A 23886-nucleotide genomic window follows, 5' to 3' on the forward strand; every position below is an offset into this window, starting at 1 on the left:
CTTCAAACGTACAAAGTGCTGTAGAGAACAATGGGATATTTTGCAAGATAGATACATAAAGTTAAAGATTCAGTATGAAGCTTTTAGTTAAAAATCATTAAACAAATATCAACATCTTTAGATGGTAAATTATTAAAGTTTCTTCAAGTGTGTTAGCAAAAGGAACCAAGCTAAAAATTCTTTTTCTGGAGACAAAGAGTGGGACTAATTTTGTTCTCATGTACTTTTTATATTTTGTATCTGAACAAAAACTTAATGTATAAGAGCTAAACAACCAGTGATTCTCATTCTTGTCCATATTTTGATAGTACCTGTAAAAAAAGAGAGTCTTCTGTTGCTTCACTTTCCTTAAAAGACAGATGTTTCAAATGGAAATCTGGTTTGAGAGACTCCGCAGAGGGCTCTGTGCTGACAGCTGGCTCAGACACTGAAACCTATTTCGGATTCTGTGTCTCCCTCTCTCTCTCTGACCCTCCTGTTCTTGTGCTGTCTCTCTTTGTCTCTCAAAAATAAAATAAAAAAACATAAAAATAAAGTTTGAGGGACTCAAGAGGCAGGGATCTTTGCTGGGTAGCAAAGGAGAAGAAGAAGGATGCTTTACCCAGGGCATCCCTGACTCAAACTATTCTAACATCAGACCCCAAACTTAAGTGACATCAGACTGAAAACTGGAAACACTTCACGATTGGTATTTCACTTTATAGACTAGTAAAAATAAAACAACACACTGCCACTTGAAATAATGGAACTTCCTTATCCTGCTTATTTTCTCCATCTCCACAGGGGCCTTACTTTAGGGCTCTTTTCAGTCAAGCATGTGAAGGAGGCTCCGCAAGTACTGTAAATCTTTCCCCTGCGCCAAGGGTCAAGGGGTTATCTGTGCTATGTCGTTTTAGGGTAGATGATTTTCTTTACTCTTTTCTTTCTTTCTCCTTTTTTCTTTTTTAAGCAGTAAAACAAAATGAATGCATATGAACCAGAGCAAACTAATTTAGGTACTAAAAAGGTTCCTCGTCTACAGACAAACTGCTTTCTCAAGAAACCACTAAATATCAACTTTTCAGGCATTCTACAAAGAGAAACCAGATGCAACTGAGCCTCCTTCCCCACCTCCATTGTCTGCTAGAAAACTTGCCACACAGCTGCTAAAGCAGTAAAACAACTTCAAACCTACAAAAGTGATGACCATTTAGGCAAATGCATGCATTTCATTCTTGGGGAAAAAAAATAAAATTTGGCTTGATAAAGCCTTTGCAAATTAAAGGATGGGGGAGGGTAGCTGTGTATCGGTTTTGTTCACAAATTACACTGCATTTAAGAACAGGACAGATGTTTTTCACAGAGCAATCCATGTTTTAGAGCATTTTGGAAAGGTGATGACTATTCAACACTGAGAATATAAAAAGCCCAGGAAAAACCATCAACATTCTTTTCTCAATTATTTTTGGGGGTGTGATATGGAAAGTTGAACTTTATTATTTTTTTTAAAGATGGTAAAAAATATTTAAGAAAATACAGGCATTTTTTGCAGCCTTCCTTTTCTTTCTCCAAAATGACCTTTTAAAGTGAGAAATAAAATTGTTTGGTATAATGTCCCATAGGCCGTCACTACAATTCTGATACAGGACAATATACAGCAAAAGAATATAAGGCTTTGATTCTTTCAGGAGGCACTGTCATTTTAATGCCTTTCACAATCCTTTGAAGTTAAGGGGCAAACATGCAAATTATGGTAATAGTGCTCCTGCAGTGTAAGATACCTTCTGTAATTTGTTACAAGATTTAGTTTGTAATTTGCCAGCTATATTTCTTCCATAACATAGCAGCAGTGATTTTCCTGATCCTCTTTGCTTCTTTCTTAAAATTTCTCTTTTTTTACGGCAAATAAGAGAAACTGATAAATGTTTAGAACTGCACCAAATTAAGATTACAAGTATGACTTTATCTATATGGGAACTATAGAAAGAATTTCAGTTTCCCCAGGTCTAGGAAGATGATTTTTAAAAAGGACTGCACTCAAAGTGATTAACACTGAAAATGAGAATGTTCAAAGTTTCACATAATAAGAAAAACTTCGATGAGATTTGTTGGATGTGCCTCACTTTCCTGAAAATGACCTAACATCGTTCGTTTTACAGTTATGCTGACAGAGGTTTCTTCTGCTCAAGTATTTTTGCCAGTTTCCTTCAAGGTAGCTAAAGCCGGAAAGATGCCAGGTCTCTTGGAGCAGGACTGCATCAATCGGTATGCAGCCTTAACTCCGGCTGCACACAGATTCACCATTTTAGAACTTCTGAAATCTAAACATACGTTAAGCTGTTACAGACACCTCCACTAGGATACCAACTTCAACTCAACATGATCAAAACTCAACTCTGTATCTCCCACTTCCCCAATCCCGGTCTTATCCCTGAAAGCCCTACTCCAACTAAAGTACCATCCACCCAGAACTCTTGGGAATCATTCCAATTTCTTCCTCTCCTTTATCATATTTATGAAGAGTTGCTAGGTACTGAGCATGTAGTTCGTATCAATACAATGTGCTGAGGGTTCCACAGGCACTAGCACACTTAATCCTCACATCCTAGACATTTACAGCAAGTTGAGGATCATGAACATGGAGCGACTTGACTATGATCACACTCCTGGTGGGTAGAGAGCTAGGACTCAAATTCTGGCCCTCTGATCCCAAAACCCAGTCTTCTATTTTAATTTCTAAATTTATATACACTTAAGCTGACCTTTTTTGGTGTACAGTTTTACCTAACACATATAAAGATTTGTTAACCACCACCACAGTTAGGATATAGATGAATTCCATCACATGAAGAAACCCTTTTGCGGTTTCTCTTTGTAGTTAAATCCTGCCCCTACCTCTAATCCATGGCAATCACTAATCTAGTTCTCACTTTTCAAAGATGTCATAGAAATACAATCATACAGATTATAACCTTTTGAGAGTGAGCTTTTCCACTCTGTATAATGCTATTGAAATTCACTCACAAACTGTTGCAAGCAGCAATATAGCTCATTGCTTTTTATTGCTGTGTATTTCAATTGCATGAATATTCTGCAGCCATTCACCCACTGAAGGACATTTATTGTTTCCAGTATTTGGGGTATAATGGAGCTATACACTTGTGTATAGGTTTTTGTGTGAATATACATTTTCGTTTTTCTAGAGTAAATACCAAGAATGGGACTGTTAACTCACATGGTACAGAATGTTTCACTTAAAAAAAAAAAAAGGGCACTAAACAGTTTTCCAGAGTGGCTGTACCATTTTGCATTCCTACAATAATGCATAGGAGTTCCAGGTGTTTTGCACCCATGTCAGCACTTGTTATTGGCAGTTTTGGCATTTAAAATTTTTTCAGTCATTTTAATGGGTATGTAGTGGTAGCTTATTGTAGTTTAAAATATTAAATTTCCATTTATTTCCCTAATGGTTAATGATGCTGACCATCTTTTCATAGACCCCATAGGTGTGTCCTTATATCTGAAGACTTCCTCTCAGGCCATAGGTAGCCATAGGTAATCAGTCAAGTTCTAATTGTTCTAAGCCCAAAACAACTTCAGTCTGCCTTATCTTCAATTAACTACTGCTTTAGCTCATACTCTCATCATTTTACATTATTTCAACAACCATTGTATTGATTTCCTATCTTCAGGAACTCCCTCCCTGGCCTTTACTCACTGCATTTTCTTTCTTTCTTTTTCTTTTTTTTTAATAGTTTATTTTCAAATTGGATTCCATATAACACCCAGTGCTTCTACCCACAAGTGCCCCCCACCATGACCATCATCCCCATCCCTCCCTCCCCCTTCAGTCCATGGTTCATTTTCAGTATTCAATAGTCTCTCATGATTTGTGTCCCTCACTCTCCCCAGCTCTTTCCCCCTTCCTCTCCCCATGGTCCTCTGTTAGGTTTCTGCTGTTCTCCTGTTAGACCTATGAGTGCAAACATATGGTATCTGTCCTTCTCTGCCTAACTTATTTCGCTTAGCATGACACCCTCGAGGTCCATCCACTTTCCTACAAATGGCCATATTTCATTCTTTCTCATTGCCATATAGTACTCCATTGTATATATATATACCACATCTTCTTGATCCATTCATCAGTTGATGGACATTTAGGCTCTTTCCATGATTTGGTTATTGTTGACAGTGCTGCTATGAACATTGGGGAACATGTGCCCCTATGTGTCAGCACTTCTGTATCCCTTGGATAAATCCCTAGCAGTGCTATTGTTGGGCCATAGGGCAGTTCTACGGATAGTTTTTTGAGGAGCCTCCACACTGTTTTCCAGAGCAGCTGCACCAGTTTACATTCCCACCAACAATGTAGGAGGGTGCCTGTCTCTCCACACCCTCACCAGCATCTATATTCTCTTGATGTGTTCATTTTAGCCACTCTGACCGGTGTGAGGTGGTATCTCAGTGTGGTTTTGATTTGTATTTCCCTGATGATGAGTGATGCTGAGCATTGTTTCATGTGCCTGTTGGCCATCTGGATGTTCTCTTTGGAGAAGTGTCTATTCAGGTCTTCTGCCCATTTCTTCACTGGATTATTCATTTTTCATACTCATTGCATTTTCTACACCTATCTCCGATATTGTCATTACCAGTTATCTTCCTAAAATAAGCTATGTTTTACTCTCATTTAAAAACTTTTGATGGCTCCTCATTGCTTGTATTGTAGGACAAAGACTAAATCAATTATTAGGGTACACAGGGCTCTTAAAACATGGGTCCTATTTAACTCTATGGCTTCAATCTCTACAACTCCTACCCATGTAACCCCTCTCTTACCCACAGTACACCAATGAGGTTACCTCTTTAATCTTCTCTTCTGTACACTGTAACTTCCTGTAATTGGAATGATTTTCCTCCATTCTCTACTAGGCAAACCACTCTCCATTATGCAGTAAAAATTAGCCATTTATCCTTTGTGCTTCTAGGACACTTTGATTATACCTCAATTTTGTCTATTATCACATTTTCCTATGAATGCTGACAGGTCCTTTATGCCGAGCTTAAATGCTTTGGAAGCAGGCATGCCCTCTTGTGTTCACATTCTCTGTTTCCAGGACAGGACCAGGTACAGAGTATGTGCTTTCAATCAATATACACTAATTTTTAAATCTTAACCATAATGGAAAATAAACTTAACTTCCACAATTAGAGTGGATAAACTTTACTACAAAAATTTTATGAAATAAGATATGACAATTAAGTTGGTATGGATACCAATCTCATGTCATTAAACCAAGTTCTGAGAAAAATATACATTGTAGCAACACTAAAATTAGAAAATTCACAATTTTAATTAGCTCTATCTTCTAGACAAGGTCTTCATGAAGTGTTAGGAGAAGAAATCACACAAGTCAAAACTGGGCTGTAAGGATGGTTTCAATTTTGTAATTCATTTACTGGTAATTAGTTTACATTAATGTTAACTGCAGTCCATTATCAGTAATTTCTAAATTGAATTCGTCTTCTGATTTGCAAGGCCACTGAGATTCTGTGTCCTAAGCCTTCTAGTAGGGGTCCAAAAGAACAACCAAGCAAGCACAGAAGTCTATTTATCTGAGACCTATTGAGGTCCGTAAAACACTGTACGCACTGTATTCACACAGTGTTAACAAGGGCTCTGTAAACAGTATTGTAGCTCTAAGAGCCATTCCTAAAGCTTAATGATAGCAGCTGAGTGGGCTCAAAAATATTCTTTTTCTGAGTGACTACTAAATGCTCCTGGATTCACTGTGGCTTCAAAGAACTGTGTATGCTATGGGGTTATGGAATCCATGGCTAGATTTCCTTTATTTTCTTGTTCATTTGAAAACACAAAATTTAATTAACTTGGCAATATCACAGTTGCCTAAAATGAAATGTAGCAAATCAAGAGTAATTAGGCATTCTAAGAGGGAAAGAATACATCATTAGATTTGTGACCGCTTGCCTGAGAGCTGACTCAAGCAAAGAGAAGGAGAAATTAAAACACTTTAATGCAGTTACAGAACTTACTTAAAGACAAGCATAAACCAAACATCCAAACACCTTCACTTTATAAAACATAGGCTGTGTGTATATATGCATATATATGTATATATATGTGTATATATGTATATTTATGCTTCTATATTTTTATACTATACATAAATATAAACATAAATATATCTATATTTATTTTTTTATACAGTGATTATAGTTCCCAAGAGTTGAGTATAAACTAACTTAAAACCACAGAATATGCTATTTTCTGAAGAAATCTTTTATTACTTATGTGCATGGAAATTGCCATGTACAATAGGACTGTAGCAAATGGGGAGGATAGACTTTTGTAACATCTCTAAATCAGAAGGGAAGTGAAAATGAAAGCTCACAAAAACCCCCTCTTTCAGGGAAGAGGCAGTTCTGAGCTGTTTCACACATTCCTTCTCTGCATTATATTTTAAACATTGCAGCAGAAACATATTTCTAAACATAAATCTAATCAGGTCACTCGCTTGCTTAAAATCATTTGTTGGCTTCACACTGCCCTTAGGATAAAGCCCAAGTTCCCTCCTATAGTGGCTTCACTTTGTGCTCATATAATACTACTTCATTTCCTCTGAAACATGGTCCCTCTCACAGGTCCCCTGGACATCTCAAGTGAATTTCACCATTCTGCAAGCATCTCCTGGGTTCTGCCCCTTCCTCTTTGCAGAGGCAGATTCACCATGAAGCTGTGAGTGAGGCTTAATTTTCAGAACGCCTCGCTTGTATGAAGCCTACACCTACAGTGTGGGTATACAAGGCTGTATACCAAAAGTGTATTTTTAGATTATTTTTATTTATTATGTATTTCTTTATTAGTTCCCATAGAACCTGTACCTGATGCTGCCCCCTTGCCTAATGAATCTTATTCATCCTTTAGTACTCAACCTAAATGTTATTGCTTCTTGGAAGCTATTCCCATTGCAGCCCTGAAACAGGTCAGAATGCTGCTGAATGCTGTTACAAAGATCTGAAGTTCACTATCAAAAAGCTCATGATACCATATTATACATGCTTATTTAATTGTTGGTCTTCCTCCTAGACTCAAATACTATGACCATGTCTATATTAAATATGGTAGTAACTAACAGTGGGACTACCAAGCTTGGTAAATATCTGAGAATCAAAGAATGAGCACTCAGTGGCAGACAAAATACAGAGAAGAATGAGCAAAATTGGGAGAACCTGTGGATTCATCCATTCCATGGATGTATGGGAAGAAATGCAATGACTTAAGGATGATATCCATGAAAGACCATTTTTCCCCCATGTGAAAGCCAAGAAGGAATAGGACTAGAAACAGAATATGTAATAAAAGGTGCAGTAAAAGTAGACTTAAGAAAGGCTTAGTGTCAACAATAATTAAAAACTGTAATTGGCCTGGGGCACTGTGTGGCTCAGTTGGTTAAGTGTCTGACCTCAGCTCAGTTATGATCTTGTGGTTTGTGAGTTTGAACCCTGCATTGGGCTCTGTGCTGACAGCTCAGAGCCTGGAGCATGCTTCAGATTTTGTGTCTCCCTCTCTTTTTGCCCCTCCCCTGCTTGAACTCTCTCTTTCTCTATTCTCTCTCTCAAAACCAAATAAACATTAAAAAATTTTTTTGAAAAAAACAACAAAAAAAAACTGTAATTGGTCTGACAATTAAGAGAGTCAGGAATTCAGAACCTAGAAGGCACAAAAACAAATTCTCAAAGATTTCCAACAAGAGTAACAAACCTAAAGCTATTAACTTATAAAAAATTAATATTGGCTATTTTGAAAAACTATACTAGGTCATCTAGACCAGTGTTTACAAAGCTTTAGTGTGGATTCTAATCCTCTAAGAATCCTGTGGAAATCAAGATTCTGATTCAGTAGATCTGGAGAGGGAACAAAAAGTCTGAAATTCAGCATTTCAATAAACTTCCAGATTATGGTGCTGATGCTGAGACTGCACGTTGAGGAGCACCCACATCAGAGTCTGTCCATGACAAGACACAAAGGACACCTACCTAAACAGATCCAAGTGAGAAACACCATGCAAATGGATATCAAAAGAAAGCTGGAGTAGAAATACTTACATTGGACAAAATAGACTTTAAAACAAAAACTAACCAGACTCTACTCCTGAAATTGGAAAACACTAATATAGTCTGATGCCTAGCCTAAGGGTCAGCCTGCCAGTTATATGGTTTTTATATTTTAAAAAAATTTTTTAATTTATTTATTTTTGAGAGAGACAGAGACACCATGAGTCAGGGAGGGTCAGAGAGAGAGACAGAGACCAAGAAGCCCAAGCAGTCTCTGTGCTGTCAATGCAGAGCCCAATGCAGAGGCTCAAACTCATGAAACTGTGAGATCATGACCTGAAAGGAAACCAAGAGCTGGATGCTTAACCGACTGAGCCATCCAGGCTCGCCAGTTTTTGTATTTTCAAATGGTCAGAAAATAATTTTAATTAATAATATTTAATGACTCATCAAAAATATATGAAAGTCATATTTCAGTGCCATGAACAACTGTAGCCATATCCATGCACTTATATATTTCCTATGGCTGCTTTTGTGCTACAGTTGCAGAAGCTAATACTTGTGGCAGAACTTATGGTCCACTCTGTATTAGTCTGCTTGAGCTGCCATAACAGAATAGCACAGACTGGATGGCTTAAACAACAGAAATTAATTTCTCACAGTTCTGAAGAATGGCAAGTCCAAGATCAAGGTCTGCGTGTTCAGTTTCTGATGAGAGCTCTCTTCCTGACTTGAAGACAGCTACTTTCTCACTTAGTCCTCGCTCACATGGTAGAGAGAGAGCTCTTAATGTCTCTTCCTCTTCTTACAAGAGCACCAGCCTATCATATTAGGGCCCCATCCTTATGACCTCATTTAACAGTTAACACCTACCTAAAGGCCAGATTTCCAAATCCAGGGGGCTAGGGCTTCAACTTATGAATTTGATGAGGACATAAATGTTCAGTCCACAACAAGTACAATGCCTAAAATATTTACTATCTAGCCCATTAAAGGAAAAGTTTGCCTGCCCCTGGTCTAGACCATTGCTTGTCAAAGTGGGCAAAAATGCAAAGATTTTAGGCCCTACCCAAATCTACTAAATTAAAATCTGCATTTTAACAAGATCTCTGGTATAGATATTAAAGCTCAGAAGCACTGGTTTCCAAACCTAGTGATCATGGTAAACCACATGGAAAAAATATTTTTAAAATACAGACTTCCAGGTTCAACCCTGGGAAGAGAACAATTTTTAACAATAATTACAACAGCTAACATTTGTTTAGGACTCACAATGTAGTTGTATGTGCATTATTCCACTTAGTCCTCCTAATGTTCTAAAATAGCCATTATTGGGGTGCCTGGGTGTCTCAGTTGGGTAAGCATCTGACTCTTGATTTTGGCTCAGGTCATGATCTCACGGTTCAAGAGTTCCAGCCCTGCATCAGGCTCTGAGCTGACAGAGCAGAGCCTGCTTGGGCTTCTTCTCTTTCTCCTTCTCTCTCTGTCCCTCCCCCACTCACACACATTCTCTCTCTCAAAATGAATAAATACACTTAAAATAAAATATCTATTACTATTATTATTATTATTATTACCCCTATCCAAAAGATTAGGCAAATAATCAGGACTTAATTTGTTAATAAATTACAGAGCCTATGTCAGGCAGCAGACTTAAAATTCACTTCAGTGATACTCTTCTTTCAGCGTCAGGGTCAAGTGCTTCCTATAATAGAGCATTATAAACCATGTACCATGGGAATGACTGACACCATTTGAGGTTGCAAGAGGTTCCCAGAAGGGTTGAGACTTAAAAGCTAGGCAAGATTTTCCAAATGCAAAGAGATATATCTGCATTTTCATCCAGGAGTATTTCATCCAGAATGGCATATAACCTTTCATTCAAGAAAAATAATTTAAGGAAAGATAACCAGATGATGCACAGTAGTTTCTGTATCGTTCTTATAGTTTCACAAATCTGCATTTTGTTTTTAAATGGAGGTTGTGCAAACTGGCAAATAAAAATATTTCCTTTGTTACTGTCTTGATGGGTTTTTATTAAACTTTTTTAAATGTTTGTTAATTTTTGAGAGAGAGAGAGTGAGAGCGCAGGGGAGGGGCAGAGAGAGAAGGAGACACAGAATCTGAAGCAGGCTCCAGGCTCTGAGCAGTAAGGACAGAGCCCAATGTGGGGCTCAAATCCACAAACTGTGAGATCATGACAGGAGTTAGATGCTTAACTGACTGAGCTTCCCAGGAGCTCCATTACTGTCTTAACGCTAACAGTATTTTTTAAGTAAAAGGATTGTTTAAGAAATGGATGCTCCATTTCTTTTCAGTTATTGTTTTCTTAATTTTCCAAGTATTAAGGTCCTAAAATTTGAGCTGAATAGCTCTCATATTTGGCATGTTCAGATACTGCAAAGAATAAATATTTCATTCTAGTAAATAAAATATATATTATATTATATATAGTAACATGCTGCAAAGAAATAATATTTCATTCTAGTAAAAAAAAATAGTTGAGTATTTCCTAAACCCTGCATTGAAGATTTTGGCTAGTTAACAAATTAAACACAATACAAGAAATGGTAACCTAAAAGATAACTAAGAATGAAGTGAAATACTTTCACCATGTTCTCTTTGTTGTTTTCTGTACTCCCATGTTGTCAGTCAGTTTTCTGGCATACATAGTAGGTGGTTTCCAAAACTGTTCATGTAAGAAGTCTACTGGCTTGAGTTAAATGAATTTATTTTATAATTTTTTCAAAGAAAGGAATAAAAGAGTGCAATCAGATACTGTTTGGAGGAGCTATTTCTACAAAGAGTAGAGTTTAACAGTGGTAAAGCACAGAAGAACTGAGAAGAAGCAGAAAACGTGGGGTATGTCCTCAATGATCTTGCCTGTGGCAAATGACAGCAATACGTCAATGAAATTTCTACACCAATCTCTAAAAATGATCTGTTAACATACAAATGCAAAGTGATCTCATAGAAACCAACACTGCTTTATAAAGTCAACACTAATGTGGACAGAATGCTTAATGACGTCTATGTGGCTGATTATATATTACTTTAGAAAATAAAAGAATCCTGGCATCTGCAATGATATTTTGAGTCGGTAATTGATATCAAGGCACCAAATTATTTGAAATGAATTTGTAGGCTAAAAGTCAGTGTGGTATACTTGAAACTATACACCATCAGAAGGATTTGTTTATAAAACATGGTTCCTTTTTTTCACTCTATCATAAGGGGGACAGTGGGAAAGTTGCTCAACAGCCACAATATGAGGATTTTCACCTGTAGCACGTTTCCAGTGATTTTTCTAAGTGTTATCTAAGGCTTCCTTGTGTGCGGGGAATGAGGAAACACAGTCTCTAAAAAGACTCTGGCTTGCCTTAAAACGTGACTTCCATATTTCATACACTCAGTGATTCTAGGTCTCTTCAAAACAAAATCACTGTTATAGTAAAGTTCACAATGAACCCTCTCTGATGACAGTAGTCTCTTTTATGCCAGAAAATCTTGTCCTGTCTTGACTAAAGAGAAGATTACAATTCCCTCCAGCTATATGGGTTGGGCGCACCAATGGTAGTTTTTGATTTTCTTTCCTAAGATCCGTAACCACACAAGCAAATCCTATTCTGTTTTAGCAAATGATAGCATCCAGAAATCTGACTTAATTTTACCATGCTTCCATACAAACTAAGGAATTCTAAAATTACATTGTTACCCAGGGACCATTTTTTTTTTTTTTTTGCCTCCTACTCCCCCGCATAACTGGGAAATCCAATTTTGGATTTCTCAAAAAAGAAAAAAAAAGATTCAGTTTAGAAGATATACAAGGAATCCACAAATGCTACTAATGATTTTTAATATTTTTGATCTGTATTATTGGTGCTAAATCTCATGCTCACTAATCAAGTTTGCTGGGAAATGTAATAGCACATGTTCTTTGGTAAAATAGAATTAAAAGATTATCAATGTTCCAAATGCTAAACTAACAATATCACCATCTAAATAATCTCCCCCTTTCCCTCTTACTATATCAATACTGAACAATTAAGCTTCTGACAGCTTATGAAAACAGTTCTGCTTCTAATTAGAAACTCTAACTTCAGAATTTAAAGCCAGTTTCTGAATTAAACAAACAAACAAACAAACAAAAAAGAGCGTATTATTTCAGTAAGTCTATTATCAGGGAACACAAGTGTGTTATTAATTTTACTTCAGTTTATTATGCAATAAATTTAGTGACTTAAAACTTAGGTAAATGTGAAAAGTGACGGGGGGGTAGACAACTAATTGAGAATAAACACAAGATGCAAAACCTTGAAGAAAACCTCAAACCACAATTTAGAACAAATCACATAGACATTAAATTACAAGGTAAATACTTTTTCCTCAACCTCCCAAAACCATTTCTAATTAAAATCAAACTGTATATTTATAAATCATTGAGCTAGAACAAACCAGCAACATTAAAATACTTTCACTACTCTGCTGATATTTATACTATACTAATTATATTATACTATTATACTAATAAAGACACAAGAATCTTTTCAAACAGTTTAAAAAACATTCCACATCCCTCAAGTGAGCTTTGAGGGTTTTGAGCAAAATGTTTTCTCAATTTTCATTACTAAGTACAATTAAATTAATTAATCAGAACTTTAGGAGAAAATTGGGAATGTAAATAAAGTTAATGTCCTTTGATTTCATTCTTCTTGTTTTGAGCAGAGGTCACATTTGTTAAATCTTTTTATTTAGTACAACAATGCCTTACTTAGAAAAATAATTTGTAAATTCTTATTAAATGAACTGAAATACATAAATTTCTTTCTTTTTTTCTTTCAGAAACAAAGAGCTGTGTGTGTTGCCACGGAGAATGTGTCCTGTAACATACTTTTTAAAAAGTTAATTACCAGAAGCAACAAAAGTATGTGTATTAGGGTATCAGAGAAGGGATTAGTATGAAAATGAAATTTTGAGACATCAGTTTGTTACTCAAATTGACATGGAATCAGCAAACAGAAGCATGTAAATTTCATTTCCAGCCCCACTTAGGAAATCTAGTTCTAGTAAGAGCATCTTTAATGTACAAAAGCTCTGTGAAAGCAAGTATTCACCATGCAAGACACAGATAGGGTTCCCTTAACCTACTGCCCTCTACACACATCACTCTCTGTTAAACAGGCAGCTACTGCCAGATGCTCTTGCTAAAAATGGTCACAGATGGTCAGTTGTCCAGTTAACAGAACATACTGCCCTCCCAATAGCCAAAAGTAAGAAGGATGGGAGTGAGAGCTGTTAACACTTGCCTGCTTAGTGGGCTGTGCCCACTGAAGTTGCTGTGAGCTTGGCTAGCTCCCAACAGTGTCTTTTTAAGACCCTAAGGCTGTCACGATTCAAAGGCATCAAGGTGATATGGTCATCAGCTATACAATGCTTGGATTCACACAACTGCCTCTCTGCTAGTCAGCCCTTCTGGCCCTGGGTTGGCAATTCCAGGGGTGTGGGACCTGCTGTCCCACAAGCAAGCCCTACAGCTGTGAGAGTCGCTGTTACCCTGCACTGCAGTTAGCACTGCTACTCAGTCCAAGTCCTCGGTCAGGGTACGTGGAGCTACTTTAACAGGGGGGATACTGACTCTAATGAAACAATTTCCTAGGTTATACATTATAAATTTTTAAGCTGAACTACCCTAAATACTATGCACAAAGAGGATTTTGTAACATAAAAAACACAGGCAGTAATATATATGATTTATTTTTAAAATGCAGAAGGAAATTAAAGTTCATGGTATTAAAAACTATTATATAGATATTATAAGAAAATTTCAACAAAGATCAATGAGTCTTCATGATATGCACCCATAGAAAATGTTTAAATTTTTTTTTTTTTTTAAGTAAATGGAAATTATTTTTTATTTCTTGGAACCATAAAACTTTATATATACGTCCTATTGTCAAGTTGGTTTCCATATAACACCCAGAGCTCTTCCCCACAAGTGCCCTCCTCCATGACCATCACCCCTTCTTCCATCCCCTCCCCCTTCAGCACTCAGTTCGTTTTCAGTATTCAAGAGTCTCTCATGTTTGCCTCCCTCCCACTCACTAACTCTTATTCACCTTTCTCCTCCTCATGGTCCTCTGTTAGGTCTCTCCTGTTAGACCTATGAGTGCAAACATATGGTATTTGTCCTTCTCCGCCTAATCTATTTCGTTTAGCATGACACCCTCAAAGTCTATTCACTTCACTACAAATGGCCATATTTCATTCTTTCTCATTGCCATGTAGTACTCCGTTGTATATATAAACCACATCTTCTTGATCCATTTATCAGTTGATGGACATTTCGGCTCTTTCCATGATTTGGCTATTGTTAACAGTGCCACTATGAACATTGGGCTACATGTGCCCCTATGTATCAGCACTTCCGTATCCCTTGGGTGAATCCCTAGCAGTGCTACTGCTAGGTCATAGTGAGTTCCACTGATAGTTTTTTTTTTTTTTCCCCATAATATTTTATTGTCAAATTGTTTTCCATACAACACCCAGTGCTCTTCCCCTCAAGTGCCCACCACCATCACCACCACCTGTCTTCCCCCCTCCCGAAAATGTTTAAATTTTAAAGCATTACTTTTAATTGATAAAGTTTTAATAACTGTTTCTCTAAACTTTTCACAAGCAGAGCATTATTCTGTTCTTCCCAATAAATTATTCATTTGTTTAAAAATAAATGACTTAAATGTTCAAGAAAAATGCTTTATGAACCTATCTTTTGTATCTTCTGCTTATTTATATTCCCTCAACTGTGAAGGAACTGGAGGGGGACCTGGGTGGCTCCATCAGTTAAACATCTGACTTTGGCTCAGGTCGTGATCTCATGGTTTGTGGGTTCCAACCCCATGTCGGGGTCTGTCAGACAGCTCGGATCCTGGAGCCTGCTTCAGATTCTGTCTCCCTCTCTCTCTGTCCCTCCCTGACTCATGCGCTGGCTCTGTCTCTCTCAAAAATAAATAAATGTAAAAAAAAAAAAAAAAAAAAAGACAAACAGTGAAGAAACGGGAACTAGTGAGTATGATGTATAATTTTTCATCAGCACTGTACCAAATCCTGTTTCAAACTTAGTTCAACTTTCTTGAATAAATGATATGAACACAGAAAGGGAGAGCACACTGACTAAGAAGCCGTGGCTAGAAATCAACCCTCCTGACTTTGGTGACAGGTTGCGCTAACATCATCTCTATACCAGTGGTTTTAAGGAAGGTCACCATGAACATATGCAACTTCTCCGCACCATTTATAAAGCTGTGTGACAGGAATCAATAGTGAAATTTATTTAAGCAAATGTAGATTAGGTTAAAATCCAAGACAACAAGATTAGAAGCAAAATGCCATCTGGAAAACTACGGCCAAGAAACAGATGATGGAGTCCTGTGTCCCTGCCTCTAAAAACAGGTTCCCACCACTGCTTCTTACTGTGCAGGGTCTCAGGTCTAATGTTGTTCTCACGGTTTGTGCCATGAGGCCAGAAAAAGAAAGGGAGTTATCCACAGTGGGATCGCCAAGCCTCTTTCCTTTTTGTACTCCAAAGGGTAGTCCGTGACAGGGAAAGCCAGAGGGCACTGTAAAATTTCATTATGTGCAACTGAGTAGGAAATTAGTTACTAATAGTAACGAAAGTCGCTGCTTTAACAAAAAACTAAGAAATAAACAAGTGTGCATTTTACACCTTAACCATGTATCTCTTTCTACCCACGTATTGATTATAGACATAAATTTCTTTACTTTCCACTAAACATGTTTACGTTCTGAAATTCTTCACTCAGCAAAGACAGTATGAACAGAGAATAAAACTGTCTTTCATTTATTTATTTTTTAGTTTATTTATTTTGAGAGAGTGAGAATGAGTGTAGGAGGGAAGGGGAGAGAGGGAGCAGTAGAGAGAGGGAGGGAGGGAGAGAGACAGAGAGAGAGAATCCCAAGCAGCCTCCGCACGGCACTGTCAGTGCAGAGCCCAACACAGGCCTTGAAATCATGAACCTTGAGATCACGACCAGAGTCAAAGTCAGACACTTAGCCACTCGGGTACCTCAAAAATGATGTCTTTTAGAACTATGATGAACCCAAACACAAAGTTAAATGCCTTTTCTCTGGTGTTTCTGTGTTAGAGCTACAAAAAATAAATACTTATAGTGACATGGATCCTATGTAAGAGCATTATTTTGTACATAATTTAATTAGATTTCACATGGGAACATAATACACTTACATAGCACTCTCAGGCAATTTGAGTTAAAATTAATTTTCTGCATATTTTCTGATATTTCTTTTTACACTCCTACATACAACACATACTCAAATTAATTTATCAGAGTTCACGCTAACAGAAGTGAACTGTAGAAAGAAAATCAGATGCCCAGAGGTGGGGGAAAGATAGAAAGATACCACAGTTATCTGACATTTTGCATTTGCTCACAATGGTGAGTCAAAGACCAACAGTGACTTAAGCAGTAGGACATACACAGTGATGTAATATAGGCAATCCTTCTCTTTCTACCATTGAGTCAGTTGTTCTGCCTTATATCGAAACACTCTTTTCCCAACTGGTCAGAAAAGAAGGAAAAAAGGAAAGTGCAGTATGGGCTCACTCACCTAAACCACTGAGAGTATAGAGAAGGTCACTGATGTCTAAGAAAATGGGTCCATTTTCTTGCTGCCCTTCTTCTTTGTAGTACAGCTTGTAGCCCTGAATGGCTGCTGTGTCCTCAGCATCTTGCTGCCACTTCACAGAAATGGTGGTACAATTCAGAGGCTCCAAATGTAACTCTGGAGACTTAGGGGCTAAAAAAATTCACCAGAAATATATGTATACAAATCTATAATTCATATAAACACAGCTTTAAGCCAGCAGTTGCAAAAAAAGTTCAATTCCAAACTTTTATATAAATATATTTTAAATGTTTATTTATTTTGAGAGATAAAAAGAGAAAGCATGGGTTGGGGAGGGGCACAATGAGAGGGGGATAGAGGATCTGAAGCAGCTCTGCACAGACAACAGAGAGCCCAATGTGGGGCTCAAACTCATGAACCATGAGATCATGAGCTGAGCTGAAGTTGGATGTTCTACTGACTGAGGCACTCAGGTGCCCTAAACAATTACATTTTAACTTAACTTTCAAAATTCTACAATGGTATTAAACTTGGAGATCAAATTAATTAATGAACAACAAAAACCCCAGTCATGTTACATTTCACATTATTAAACAAAGAGGGTCTAGAACTTTCTAGTCTTATGGTCTATTAAACTGATGATTAAAATAATATGGCAATAATATTAATTAGGTCTCTATTAATATTTAACTTTTGGTAATTCAGTTTGATTTGGACCCACCCACCTGTAAAGAATTTGCCAAGCAAACTAACAGAGTAACCAAAAGTTTACATGCTATTGAGCTTTAGTAAAATAGAACTTACTAAACAAAAAGTTTAAAATTATTTTCAGTTAAGTCCATGATCTATGGAATATTTTCATTCATAAAACACAATTTAAACATAAATTTATTTTATTTTTTTTTTAAGATTCAAAATATATTTTTTAAATATTTATTTTTGAGAGTGAGAGAAAGAGACAGAACTAGAGTGGGGGAGGGGCAGAAAGAAAGACAAAATATGAAGTAGTCTCCAGGCTCTGAGCTGTCAGCATAGAGCCCAAAACGGGGCTCAAATTCACAAACTGTGAGATCCTGCCCTGAGCCGAAGTCAGATGCTTAACCGACTGAGCCACCCAGGTGCCCCTAAACATAACTTAGATTTAAAAAGACTAAAAACACTGTGTTATTTTTCCTCAATAGTTTCTAGAAATTTACCTTTCACACTTGTGGCCTTGGGTGTCCTATGTGAAGTCCACACTGATGACTCTCCCAGCCCCACTCTGGTGGCCGCAGTGATCCGCACCAGGTAGACACTATCAGGTTTCAGGCCTTCCAGAAGGTACTCATGTGCGGTCCCTGGGAGCTCCAGAACTTGGACGGAATCCTCAGTACTGAGGCGGAAGGACAGGCGATACAGGACCACTTGGCCCCGCCGATACTTGGCCGGGATCGGCAGCCAGGAGATGAGGATGTCAGTAGGACTTCGACTTGTCAAACTAATTTCAGGAGGTCTCAGGGGAACTAGTCATACAAGAAGACAGGTTGCTTATGAATATTTAGAATCAAAATTGTCAATTAGCCCACCAGTATTTGCTAAATTCTCTTAAGAGCAAGACCTAATATAACAAAGGAGAGAGACTTTCAACCCTATCAGTCAAGGTTTTCAGTTGAATAGACCACAAACCAGAACAAAGAAGGAAAAATTATGAGGGATGGTCAAAGTATAGATGAGCAAAGAAAATAAAATGTCACTAATAGTAAAAGCCCAGGGCCCCACTATGAGTTCATACAAAACTCATGAATTCTGTGCCTCAATCTCCTCCTAGTGCTTTCCACTTGTGCCCTCCACTCCAGTCCTTGGCAACTTCCGTTTCTTCTGCCTAGAGTACACTTCCCCCATTCATCTGCCTAGCCAACTCCCTCATTTTCATCTCCTTCAGGTTTTCATTCAAAGGTCACCTCTTAGTAAGCCCTTCTTGGATGATTCTGACTCATCTCAAACCCTCCCAACATTTCACACTCCCTTTTGCTTTTTGCTCCCTTCTCTTAGATACTTATCAATATCCAACATAGCATATAATTATATAATCTTGTTTATTTTGGTTTTCTTTTGGAATGATTATTTTAGAGAAAGAGTGTGCACAAGTACAACCTAGTGGGGAAGGGGCAAAGAGAAGGAGACAGAAAAGCTGCAGACTCTATGCTGTCAGCAAATGACCCCATTTGGGGCTTCAACACATGAACTAAGAGATCATGACCTGAGCTGAAGTAGGATGCTTAACTGGCTGAGCCACCCAGGTGCCCCTAATCTTGTTTGTTGTTCCTCTGCCCCTCTCCCATTAGAAAGTAAGCTCCAGGAAATCAGGGACAATTTTCTGTCTCTTTTGCTCACTGTTAGTTATAACACACAGTAGGTACTCAATGATTATTTGTTGCATGAATGAAATAATAGGTGGAAAAGAGAAAATCAACTAAGCATTTCTGAGTCCTCGATGTGTATGCACTCATGAATTCTCACAAAAACCAAAGGAAGTATTATGATCATTTCTACTTTACAATTGAGGAAACTAAGGTACAAAGCAATCACTTGCTCAAAGTCACACACGTTGTTAGTGAAGTAGATGTAGGCAGACTGAACAAAGCCCACATTCTTATTCCCCTTACTTTACTATTTCTTACATAATAGTAGTTTTCCTAGCACAGGGTTATGTAGGGATTAAATGAGATAATGGAGAGAAGGTTTGTAGAACAGGCAGTGGTGAGCCCTCCCCAAGTGTTAGCCATATCTACTACACACTGCTGTGTACCCTACGAGACCCACACATCTCAGTTTGAGAAATATGGGCTTAAGAAATGGGGAGAAACTGGTGCAGAAACGTGAAAGCCAGTATCAGAAGTCTCCATATTTTCCGGAAAACAAAATGAAATTTCATTAAATAAAAAAGTTGCAGAGTAAGGAAAGGTTTAAAGGATAAAAACTTTGAGATCATAAACTGGAATTGGCAAGCTTTAACAAGTAGCTTGCTATGGTTAGACCCCTTTTCGTCAAAGACATAGGGAGGAATACACCTCATACACCACCCCCCCCACAAACCCCAGGAGAACACCCCCACCAGCCTGTGTTTCACCTTAGATATATGCATATCAGAGGTTCAATGTGAGAAGGTAACTAGAGAGGTTATAAGTACTGTGATTCACTCTAAAATGAAACAGACTCTTAAATGAAAACTGAACTTGAAATTTAGCACCCAGATCAGTAATATTGTTTTCATTTAGTCAAACTCTGAATTTATAAACATCTAAATAAAAGGCATCACAGAGATGCATGTAAGAGATCTGGGACCAAATAAACAAAAGACTTGGAAATCATTTATACAAAAAATGTTTTGAAAACTAAAGGTGGACTACTTTGTGAGGATGAGAAACACCTGTAAAGGGAGGACAGTATAATTAGGCATATGTTAAAACATTCACTTTTCACAGTGAAGGGCACAAAGCCCTTCTAGAGCCCCTGAAGAGAGAGAGATTATGAATCAGAGGGAGAGAGTCAGTCTCAGGACTTTCCTAACAGATGGGATTTCCCACCATTGTATGGAGACCTGCCTTCAAAAGGACTACAACCCAATTTCTAACCCATGATCAGTTAATAAACTGAACTATTACTTTCCTCCCTAAGCAGAATAAACATATTATATCTACAAATAAACTAACTGCTGATTTTACAATAATTTTTTCAACTGATAGGTTACTAAATTTCATAAACTCCCAGTTTCAGAAGCCCAAGACTTCTGGCATCTTATCATTATATACGCTCAATATATTTATTCATTATTTATTTATTTATTTATTTAACTTATTTATTCATGCCTAGAAATTCTCACATTTTGTTCTGTTCACTTAAAAAAACTGCAATGTCAAAAAATATTTTAAAAACTGCAATGCATTTACAGTCTAAGCTAGGAAACTTGAAATACAAGAACTTTATTATTAAAATTTATGTTCTACATTATAAGTTATAAAAGCTCTTTACCCCTATCTTGTTAGTGTCAAAAAGTAAGAGTCAAATTTGAAATGGCAAACTAGCCTGCTGGTTGTTACCCTTGTTTTGGTTATTTTTTTTTAACCAAAAACAGGAGATTTTTCTCTACTTTAAAACACATTTGTTCACTGAAAGTGATTAAACATATTAATGTTCATACTAGACTTGTATTTTCTTACCATCTTCTAATGTATTCTGTGTCACATGGTCAGACATCTGGCTGGCTCCCATTGGCATATATGCCACAATGTAGAAAGTGTAATTGCTAGCAGGTTCTAAGTCATCAATAATATAATGAGTTGTGTCATTTCCGATGACTACTTGATATTCTTCATTATTTAAACCTAGATTAAAGAACCAGTGTTTGAAAATTATAAATATTCAAAATAAAATTCATAAAACCATTTTCCCTCCCTGGTCCTCTGGTCTTGTCTCTGTTATCTTTTGTGACCCTTAAAAAAAATAGGAATAGGAAGGTCTTAATTTTCTAAAAATAACTGTATCTTGCTACAAAGCAGAAGTTTGAATTTTTCCCTAATAAATCAAACTGAAAATCATTAATCTTCTCTAAACTTCATTGAGTATCTAGTCAAAACCCATAGCAGAGACAATGTACAGCAGTAACACAACAGAGCTTAACACTATGGAACATTGTAGTTTCTACGAGTGGAAGTTTTACTTGTTTAAACTCATGGCTTTCTTCTTTGAAACATAAATGGAGAGACAGTAGGAAATGTAATGGCTCTACTCTTTATAAAAACAAACCTAGCCAAAAGTTGTTCCGCAAAAGATCTCATTTTGGCCGTAGAAATTCTATTAAATTTGATGGACACAAGTTGTTCTTTTTATTTATACTGAAAGTAAAAGAACGAGGAGGCATAGAATGTGCTTCAAAACACTTTGTTCCACAATGAACTTTTTTTCCCCAAAGGAGAAAAAAATTCTCAGCAATTCTTAATAAAATATGCATGGCAAGGTATAGAAAAGAATTTGTCATTGTGGGATTTAATTCCTACAGAGCAGATCTGTAAAGTGGAACAAGAGCGCGGGCAGCTTTGTGAACAGTTCGCAGTAAATGCACGTCAACTTCATCAAAACTCTCTCAGGACGAAGGCCCTTCTCCCCACACTGGATTTATAAACAAAACAGAAGGCAATTCCACTATTAAGTTTTCCCACATTTCTGAATTAACTTGATAGCATTTTAATTAGACAAGATTACAGCAATTTCACAACAGACAGGCTAATGGCTCGTTAATTAGGAACTGCATAGTACGATTTCTGACCTACCAAACAAGGTCCTTGAGTTCGAATTAAAAAGCCTTGTTCTGTCTCTGAATAGAACACTGAGCCGCATGCGGAGGCTCTAATGAAACAACCATAATAGTGAACAAGAGTGGTCTCCACCAGAACCAGCATTCCTTTTACCTTCCTAAGTCACTAAGAAGGGAATTAACATACTCCAACATGCTCAGTTAGACTCTCATTCTTCTGGCTACCACAACCCCTGATTTAAATTCAAAATATTCCTATTCAAAATACTACTTCAAAGTACAAAAAAACAAACAACAACAAACCACTTGTATCTACGGACAATTTTATCATATCCCTTTTGGGTGTTATAATTTGTTTTTAATGTCCACTGCATAAAAGCTAAACTATATGTACAACTAAACTTTATAAACTTCTATAGTTTCTATGAGAAAGTAATAGAGAAATTGCCAGGATTTATAAGGAGCTTTTCCTTTCCCTCTAATCTTTTTGCCAAAAGAAAATAGAATAAAATAAGATTGCAAAAAATAGAATTAATAGTTCTGAATAAAAATTTTGAGACAGATTTGGTTTCTACTTTTATATAATATGTAACATATCAATAAACAGTGTCCTATTTATTTCTACATGATTTCACAAATCATTCAAAACATGTAAAATCAACTTATGGGGATTTGAAAATGTTTACTTCCTCCCTTAAAAATAACATGCTATAGTGACCATAGTTCACTGTACTATTTTATGAAGCAATTACACCATTGTTCCTATGTAACTGCATGCTTACACTGGTATATCAAGTCTTAGTTAACGAATTTATATCTTGGCTGAAATGAAATTTATTAGTCCACCTCTCTGTAATGTTTAGCAGGCAGAGATGGTACTTATATTTCTAAACATAAAAACCATAAACTACAGTTATATACACAAAGTATACGATAATAAAGAAGTTAGCAAAATTGATATGCAAGTTATAGATTATTTAATAAAAGATATAAATGCCATAGAACTTCAAAAGTATTTTCTAAATTATTTAAGATGTCATTCACACTGAAAACAAATTACTGACACCAAGTTCCACTTGAAAATAAACTTCTCACATTGCTTACCTTCTGCTTTCATATAGTGCACAGAATAAGCGATGACTTTGTCTGAATTATAAAGTGGCCTCTCCCAAGCTAAAAGGATGGCTGAACTTGACATGGTTTCGGCATGCACATTGTAGGGAGCGCTGGGTCTGTCTTCCGACATTACTACAGTCAGTCTTGCTCTAGATAGAATAGATCCTTGACTGTTTTCAGCCATGCACTGATAAATCGCATCATCTTCAGGAATGATCTGGTTAATTACCAATTTACTGAGAAAAGAAAAAATATTTTTTATGAAAAATTCTAAGAATGATGTAAAACTAAAGTTAAACTATTGCTAAGTTCACTCTCATTTTAAATGACTGAAGTTACTAAGAACAAAAAACTGTGTGTGTAATCGACCCAACTGAAAAAATCTACAAGTTGCTTAAAATCACTTACTTTCTGAGCCTACCTAAGTAAGTAATAGTGACATCCAAATCCCATTTGTTTTAGGTGATAAACTAATCTCTTTTAAAATTTGGGTTTATTAAGGAGGTATATTATTCTGCAATAGCATCTAATTTATGTAATATTGCTATGTTACATAAAATTCAGATCACCCAGAATTTTAAAGTTTTGTTAAACATATGACAATGTTATTAGAAGATTCATATTTACACTAATAAAAAAAGATTTCTTAAAATCATTAAGCTTGAAATGTGGAAAAATTCCTCCAGATTCAAATATTTCCTTCTAATTTTCTAATTTTTTGGAAGAAGATACGGAGACCACCAAAGGGTTAATATACTTGC

The 23886-nt window shown here is 36.7% G+C and overlaps 1 protein-coding gene across 1 annotated transcript in view; it reads right to left on the bottom strand.

The window, feature by feature from the left end:
• PRTG (protogenin) overlaps window positions 1-23886 on the bottom strand; it is a 120911-nt gene that overhangs the window by 36303 nt on the left and 60722 nt on the right. Inside the window, exons 8-11 of the mRNA XM_029952247.1 lie at window positions 23114-23361; window positions 20916-21080; window positions 17913-18218; window positions 16699-16887 (exon numbers count right to left, since the gene is read on the bottom strand). Of these exons, the coding sequence (XP_029808107.1) occupies window positions 16699-16887; window positions 17913-18218; window positions 20916-21080; window positions 23114-23361 (908 nt within the window). The remainder of the gene's footprint in view (window positions 1-16698; window positions 16888-17912; window positions 18219-20915; window positions 21081-23113; window positions 23362-23886) is intronic.

The sequence above is a fragment of the Suricata suricatta genome, chromosome 9 (assembly GCF_006229205.1).
Source record: "Suricata suricatta isolate VVHF042 chromosome 9, meerkat_22Aug2017_6uvM2_HiC, whole genome shotgun sequence".
NCBI classification, from domain to species: Eukaryota; Metazoa; Chordata; class Mammalia; order Carnivora; family Herpestidae; genus Suricata; species Suricata suricatta.